At 49.6% G+C, this 8,784-nt stretch overlaps 1 protein-coding gene across 1 annotated transcript in view; it reads left to right on the top strand.

Moving 5' to 3' along the window:
• The first annotated feature begins 1,083 nt into the window (after positions 1–1,083).
• The window catches only part of LOC105558966, a 115,649-nt gene continuing 107,948 nt past the window's right edge, over positions 1,084–8,784 (top strand). Inside the window, exon 1 of the mRNA XM_012006944.1 lies at positions 1,084–2,617. Coding sequence (XP_011862334.1) covers positions 1,324–2,617 — 1,294 coding nt within the window. The 5' untranslated portion in view covers positions 1,084–1,323. The remainder of the gene's footprint in view (positions 2,618–8,784) is intronic.

Below are 8,784 nucleotides of genomic sequence, written 5' to 3'. Positions count from 1 at the left end.
CGCCGCCACCGCCGCCGCCGCCGCCGCCGCCGCCGCCGCGCCGGTTCGGTCTCTCTACGAGAGCGAACCGAGGAGCGTGCCCGAACCCGGCGAGTCGGGGAAGAGAACTGCGGCACTCGTTCAGTAGTTTCTCGGACGCCGCACCGGCACCATCCGACGACCCTGCGAGATAACCCCGCGCGTGGCCGCGACCCCCCCTGTGACAATTGCGTGCGTGTGCGAGATCTGGCCGATCGCGTAGCTCGGCCTGGTCCCAGCTTTGTCGCGGCGAATTGCCCGACGATCTCGCTGTGTCTACCCCCGAATTGAGGAGATCGGTAGCCAACGTAGGCTCCGTACATAGATTTCTCGAGTACTCCTCGTGACACGTGCAGGTTCGTCACTCGCGACGCGGAGATCGGTTCCGCAGATCGGTCCCGATCTCTCTCACGCTTCTGATTATTTGCCACGCGAATTCGCGCAAACTTGTAACAGAGGTGACACGCGCCGTAAACATCGATCGAGGGAGGGCCCGATGCTTTTCGGATAATAATAACCAGTGGCAAACTAGTGACAGTGCGTTACGTGGGGATCTGTTCGTGCCGATCTTTCGCGAGAGGATTTTTCCGCGCGCAACCACCGCTGCGGAAGGGTGCGAGAAACTCGGAGAAAGATCGTTAAGACGAGGGACCGAGCCGTCGAAAGTAAACGACAGTGCCAACCTGCGGAGGATCATTCGCAGTGTATCGAGTATCCTCGGCCACAACGCGCGCGGCCGATTTCCGTCGTGGGGCTCGCGCGATTCACCGTCGACCCGATGTCACCCCGCGAGCCGGCCCCGTCGTCAGCCGTCGTCCACAGCGAGCCGTTGCTCCGGAATCCGGCGGTCAGCTGGTCCAACAGATAAGAACCGCGAGGCTGTTACCAGGATCAGCGCGCGTAACATCGTACCCGGTGCGACCGAGAGCAGCCGCAAGAATGCGAGAGAACCGAAAACGCGACAACGGACGTGCATGGACGGTAATAGCGGATTGGCAGCCGCATCCCTCGTTCCCAGCGACCCACGTCGTCTCGAGGCACCCCCTTCGGAGGCGGAAGTGACCGGAGGTCGGCTGTAATGCCAACTGGCAGCGCGTGCGGCCTTCATCGGTATCGCGCCGGCGACGATCGCGACTCGACGACGTTCCTCGAGATCGTCCGGAAGAGCGGCGGGCGGTAGGAGCCGGAGTCGCGAGGAGGAAGCGAGCGAGTGCACGGCGATTTAAACCAAAGCGACGGGAAACGGCTGGACCAACGCGGACAGGGGGGCGGAGGGCAAAGGGAGAAACGCCGGATGAGAGCGTCATGCCCGCTGAGATCGACACGGGCGGGCATAGGGTGCTGCACTGTGATTCCCGTGCCGATTGCCCGACTGCGACATCGATTCGCGCGTCAACTTCCGCGAGCGACGCACGCCAAGGCGATCGCGCGTATTTGTCCGTGAGAATCGACGACGGCGGACCGAGCGGGTCGCAGAGACGGGTCCCGAAGGACCGGCGACGGAGGGCTGGGAATTGCGTGAGAAAGGCGGAGGAGCCGTTGGCTCGCGGCCGCGGAAACTCGTCATCTAATCACGGTGAAAGTTCACCCACGAGGGTTCCGAGAATCGGCGACAAAGAGGAGAGGATCCTAGGCGGACGTGACTTCCAGGCAGGGAGTCGCGTGCTAACGTCACGTCGGCGAGGAGGAGGAAGCGGGGGAGGAGCGGGAGGTGGAGGAGGAGACGGTGCCGGACTCCTCGGAGCATGTCGCGCGCCGAGGGAATCTCCGCGCGCGATCGAGGATGTCACCAAGGACGAGCGTTTCTCGGTCACGTGGCACCTGCGAGAGAACGCGGGCGACGAGCGAGCGGAGTCGCGGCTACGCGACGAGACGGGACGATATCGGCGCGCGATAGCGGACGCGAACGGCGGTCCGATCGCGAGGCGTCGAAGTCTCCGGGATCGATCCTGGACGAGACCGCGGCCGCCGTCCCGCGAGAGCGAGACTCCCGACGCGGGTCCGATCGATCGTCCGGGAGGGACGCCAGCTGCAAGAGGACACTCTCTTCTCTCTAGTCACCGCTCGCGTACTCGCGCGAACCAAGAAACCCACGGGGACGGACTCGTGGACGTCGACGAGGGCTTTTTCAGCGAGGGATTCGACGACGCGCGGACGGGCGAAAGCGGGCGAGCGGACTCTTCGGGGCGACGCGATGCACGTCCGCGGGACGAGTGGCGCAAGATCGGTCGGGATTCCGCGAACAGGCAGCGGATCGGACGCGCGTGTCGCGTCTACCCTTTCCTGCGGCTGGTCGTCCTCCTCTTCTTCATCGCGTTCGGACGATACGGGCTGCTCGGTTCGTCCAGTGTGCTTAGAGTCAACGCGAGACCGATCGCGAACGGCTTGAGTGTTTTGGGGATCGGGATTATCGGTGCAGTGAACGCGAGGGCGATCGATCCGGTCGGTGACGCGGGCATTCGGGCTGAGAGATCGGCCAATCTCTCCTACATGACCGGGCCGTACAGAGGGAAGATACAAATGTATATCAAGAATCGGCATCTGCAGATCCTGCCGGACGGTACGGTCAACGGCTCCAACGACCACACTTCGGACTACAGTGAGTACGCTTTCGTATGCTACCGCTCGGCCGTCGACGAAAGGTCGCAGGCTAAAATATCGCGCGTTAGGAAAGTTCAACTTTTAACGTCAATCTAGTAAACTCCAAGTGGGTCGACTTGAAGAAACGCGTTAGTTTGCACTTGAACAATACTCGCCGTGATTTCACTCACCCTCCCGTAATTTATTGAATCTGCGGGCCTGGCGAAAATGATAAATCGAAACGACTGAGACCTCGATAAGGCTTTATGTAACGAAATATGTTACAAAGTTTGGATCGAATCCTGATCGGCGTTAGAGTGGTATTACTAATTAAAGCTGCCTGGCAAGTTTGTCTTCAATACACGCCGATTATGCGACGTTGTCGAAACAGCGTCGAATTTATTTCAGTCTCCAACTGGCATCCCTCGGCATTTTTAGACAGCTAATAATAAGTATCGACGTATGCTTTTTGCCGAACGATATCTTAAATTAAATCATGTCGGTCCCATTCCCGCGCACGATAAAGTAACAAATTGACAGCTTGTCGCCTTTCTAATTAACAACTGAAGAATCTACTCAACGAACTATTGCATTCTTACAAAAGCTCCATTACTTTCCAGTATGTCATTCCACGAATTTAGAAAGTATTTCGTATGACTTTTGTAAAATTACTGTCTACTGTTGCAAACAATTTGTATGTCACAGTAAATTACGGCAACATTATCGTGTTTGTTATCATATTTCAATACATATAGTTGCAATTCTCTTTTCGAGGCAAACTCTTTTCCTATCATTTCATTTGTCTTTTTAATTGTAACGATTAAACGCTCTCGAGTCGCTCTTTCTTTTCATTGTTCGAAAACTAATTTTATAAAAGTAATCCAAATTTTACTTATAAATTATTTACAACAGTAAACAATTTGTAAATAAATTTTGGATCACTTTTATAAAATTAGTTTACTGTTGCAAACGATTTGTATGTCATAGTAAATTGCAGCAACATTATTATATTTTTTATCCTATTTCAATACATATACTTGCAATTCTCTTTTTTTGGCAAACTCTTTTTCTCTCATTTCATTAGACTTTTTAATTGCAACGATTAAACGCTCTCAATTAAGTCGCTCTCTCCTTTCATTATTCGGACATCGATTGAGTCCGACTGGATTCATTTGTTAATTATTTGTAAAATTACGGCGGCTCTTTAGCGGTTACAGATTTTCAATCCTGTCGCGTCTAAGCGATGGATATCTCGTGCCGCCTATAATTAATGAATGTATAATCGAATGTTACCCTTGAACCGTGTCGAGTTTCTTAAACGATGCTAATTATATACGTCGGGTGTCCATTCACGGAATCCGTCTGATTGATACCGAGAGACTGTTTCGATCGCGCGTTTCAACATGCCATTCAGACGAAAATTTCGCAAAATCAGCGCGGCTGCCGAGCAATCGATCCGGGGTCGGCTGTCGCTGCTGCAACTCGATATCTGTCCCGAATTGTCTATTCGATAAGCAGCGTTCCGATCACTGCTCCGGAGACCGGTGCCGATAGAGCTGCATCGCTGCGTTGCGATATCGGTAACAGTGTGCGGATGATTGCGCGAACGTCCGACTTGGTGCGTTCTAAATTCATTCCAGCGATCCTGCACCGTCTATCAGAAATTGTTAAAGTACTTGTAGACGGTATTCTTGGACAGTTCGGCTCTAATTATTTATCTCTCTCGGTATTTCGTGTTACGCGATGATTCCGACTGCGGAAAGTTGATTGCATTTGGATTAAACGCCCGAAGAATGTTTCAATAAAATATTTGAAACGTAAAAAAACACACACACACACCGAGAAAACCGAGTCGCCTGCCTGAATCGAGAGGAGAGCCGATCCAAAAATACTGTTCTCCTAATTAGACCACGCTGACCTTTGCCGAAACTTTGATCATGCGTTTGGCCGCTAGAAAGTGTGATCCTATTTGCATTCCTCGGAATACATTTATCCCTAGACGACGAAATCGGGTTAACCGAGGACACACCTATAACCGCTCGGAGTTTAACTGAACTTCAACGGAAATCTACCGATGGATAAACTTCGCTGGAACCGCCGTTCCATTTAAAGTTTAGTCGCGCACTCCTAAAGACATTATCGTCGATCTGATTACACAATGAAATTGTGTTAAGAAAGAAATTGGTATAAATTTAATTGAGTCGGCGTGGCTTTATATCCTTTCCGCATTCAGCACGGAAAGAAAAATGTAGTTGCCGTAGCTAAAAACTGCTTGTGGCAACTAAATTTCAGTTGTAAAATATGGACAGCTAATATTTAGTTGTGATAGCTAAATATTTTGCTACTGTGCCTATTGTATTAGATGCGATAGCGAACCGTTTGCTGTGGTTTAGAAATTTATAGTTACGACAGCAAAATATTTCAAGCAAACCATGATTAGTTATAGTAGCGAAAATTTTCTTTTCAGTGAGGGAAAGAAAAAAAGTACTTAAAATTAAACAGGACACTTTTCGAGCAAGTTAATTTTGACACCCGACATCACACGATTCCATTGTTTTCACACTGAGAAAAATGCTATGACTGTATCGACGAGACATGTACGATAGAACGTATTTTGGTTAAATCAAACAGAATTTCTGGTTATCACGACAGGGCTCGATATTTCATAACCAGAAGTTTGATAGACTTCACTACACGTCTAGTAAATCCTAAAGGAATTACGATTCGTCCATTTTCTAATAGACGACAGGTTGAATCCACCAGATTTCTAATTAATGCAACCGAAATTTGTTTTCAGTGCAGAGTTCGCGTTGCGAGGCGAGTGAGGAAAAATGACGTTAGAATGTCCGATGCTTGCGTATCAATGGCATTACATACGAATAGCTGCGCGAGTAGTCTTGTGTAACAGAATGAACGCGCAATTTTAAATGTGTAGGTAATCGGATAAAATAAATGCGACGTCCCCCCGGTATATTATGCCGTAAGAACTTGCTCTCGTAGAACCGGTATTACAATAACGAAACCGAGACATGCGTCCATTAATTGAGCGCAAAATTAGTGAGTATTAATTACAGCCTCGGCGACAAGTCCTTTTGCAAAAATCTGCAATAAACATCTGAGTGTCCTTTCGCGACATTTTTACTTAACGCAGACGCAACCGGAGATACCGTTGCAGCAGTAGCTGATCCGCGAGCGAGTCTAAGAAATGACACGCACTTCTTTGCGACGGATGCAGCACTAATGGCTGAGCCTAATTAGTGTACGAAACGTACGGAGTACAAGAAAAGGGAGATAAACGCGTCGCAGGCTGCTCCGTCGCGAGATCCACGGTTTCCCGAATTTCGGAACCGCCGCGAGATTCGGCCGATCGAGTTCACGCTGTTCCGAACCATCGCTTTCTCCCCGCTGACATTTTGATCGCGATCCGCGAGGTGATATTGTTATCAGCGATTCGCGCTCTTATCGTCACAATGAAACGTTGGGTAGAATTTTGTCAGGCACGCGAGGTATGCAAATTCGTACACGTTTTCCAATGGAACGCCACGCAGCATCGAGTTTAAATACGACGCGCTTTCGACCACCTTAATTATTCGCTCGCGCGCGCGCGCACGATCGGCAATTCTGATTTACATAAATCACGCAACCTGGCGACACACAGGCCAGGCACCCAACAGACACCCGTGTCCCGCCGTCGTTCGTGCGTCGCTCGCACGGGGAAATCAATGAACCGTCTAGTTCCGCCGCACGTCCACTATTCGCCGCCTAATTGCTTTCTTTGCGTAATGCGTGCCCTACGTGAGTGCGCAAATACGGCGCGTACTCGTACGTTCACGCGCGTAAAGTGGCCGGGATGAGTGGCAGCGGTGCGTTTAGTCCGACTTGGAAGCTACCCAAACGCGATGCCCGATGACGACGACGACGACGACGACGACGACGGACCGTCCTCGGTAATAGCGCGACTACTTTAATCTCGGAGGCTCAGGTAATTGGAGTTAAACATTCCGTGCACTCGCGCCGCGACGTCAGGCTGCCGCCCCGGCGGATCAATCATCGAGGAATTCAACCGGTGGAATCTCGTTTCTGGATACGTTCGTCTTCCTTAGCAGGAGAACTTCGCCTAGGAATGTTAACGCGCCCCGCGGGTCGATAGCATCGCGCGATCACCGGCGCGGCGCGCGGAGCGGACGAGTCCGGGCGCGGACGATTTTCTCGTTCACGGATTTCTATGTGTTTATCCGCGCGTGTATTTCTCCGATGTTAATAAGTCCGACGACTGTCGACTGCAGTCGGCCGCGGCGGGACGTAAAATACCTGAGAAATGAATATTCATTCCCGACAGCTGTCGATGAATAATCAAATGGCGGTACGAACGGGGAGAGGCGGGAGCGGGCGCGTCGATCGAAAAGTACGGTAATAGTGGAATTATGTGTTCCTACTCTGCATTCGTGGCTCCCCCCGTACCGGAGAGAGCTGTGAAAAACGGTAGTGAACACGCGGGGACGTGGACCCGTTCAGGTTCTCCGCTGTGCGTCGAATGTCAATAGCGGGAAAAGAGATTCTTTCCTCGTATTATTTCAGTTACGTCAGCGTGCGTAATTCGGCCGAGAGTTATTGTTCCTTTCGCTCGGATACCGACGACAATCGATGGTTACGCGTTCAACTCGTAAAGCTCTCGCTTCCCTTTCGACGGGGAAAAGATGCTCCTCCGAAAAGATTCGCAGAAAACCGACGCGAAGTTGAATCGCGCCGATTGCGGCAGCATCGCGGAATGTGCACTGTGGCACGCACCGTTTCGCACGTAACTCCACTTCGTCGTGTATTCGCCGTGTACCGAGTCTCGGTAAAGTTAAACCGATCGTTCGCTTCGACAAAAAGCGCTTTAAGCGCGGCGGAAGCCGCCCAGTAACGCGAATTAATACAGCAAGTCGTTTTAATCCAGTTTGATTGAGAGAGAAAGGACTCGGGCAGCCGATTATTGTTATCTCGCGGTCACCTTAGATTTTTCTTTTCTGCCAGCAACGGCAACATTTATTCGGAAGATTGTAAGGGAAAATAAGAGAAGCGGGTGAAGCGATAAATCTGCCTCTGTGGTTTGATAATGACGGGAGAGATTTGGTGCTCCAAATAACGTTATAAAGAAAAGAGATAATTAAGCAAAGGCGGAAATAATTATAGGCATCGCGAGATCGTGACCCACATTGGCTTCGGATGAACTTTCCAATTCATTCACGAAACTTTATGAATGATAACGTCGCGATCCCGTGATACATTTAGACCTCGAACGATCGCGGGACTAAACTTCTAGGATCGACAGGAAAAACATTTTCCTATAAATATCTCACGCGTATTTCTCACGTGCTTAATGGTGCGTTGATCAATAAGAAAAATAAGAAAGCAGTCATAAAATTGAATTAATTTTTGTACAATCGCGAGACTAAAGCCCAATGTGCTCTTTGCGTCTAGAAACGTTTTATTTTATATAAGCAAATCGATTAAAAAATTTATGGACAAAGTACGATTGTACAGTGTATAATGTACAATTGATCAACTTGCATAAATTTTTTAACCGTGTTTATTGGCTACAAAATAGAATGTTTCTATACGCAAAGAGCACATTATAGATTAGACTTAAACTTCTAGCATCGAAAGGAAAAACATTTTCCTATAAATATCTCACGCGTATTTCTCACGTGCTTAATGATGCGTTGATTAATAAGAAAAATAAGAAAGCAGTCATAGAATTGAATTAATTTTTGTACAATTGCGAGACTAAGGCTCAATCTACAATGTGCTCTTTGCGTCTAGAAACATTCTATTTTATATAGGGTGTCGGATTCGATTTGGACCACTCCAAAGATTATAGTTGATTGGGTCAAACTGAGAAGAAAAGTTATATACCATTTTACAAAATCCGTAATTATTATCGCGTAATTAAGAAAAACGTCTGAGCCAATAAGTGCACGGAGGAGCGGAAGGCCGGACTCGGCAGACATGCAAAATGGTGTATCTGTTGGCATCTCTCAAGATCCGATAGCGAGAGTCACGCATCGATCGATGAGAGACGTTGGCGAGCGGGGAGCGGTGAGCGGACGAACGGCGCGCAGCGAGCGAACGCGCGACATATGACACCGCGCCGAAAAAGTTTTTCTGGTGGTAGGAGAATAATGCACCATTTTGCATGTCTGC

Source organism: Vollenhovia emeryi, unplaced genomic scaffold, assembly GCF_000949405.1.
Source record: "Vollenhovia emeryi isolate VEMERY1.0 unplaced genomic scaffold, V.emery_V1.0 DF939301.1, whole genome shotgun sequence".
Taxonomy (NCBI): domain Eukaryota; kingdom Metazoa; phylum Arthropoda; class Insecta; order Hymenoptera; family Formicidae; genus Vollenhovia; species Vollenhovia emeryi.
Note: the sequence above shows the minus strand (reverse complement) of the source record. Positions and strands in the feature narration are given on the sequence as shown.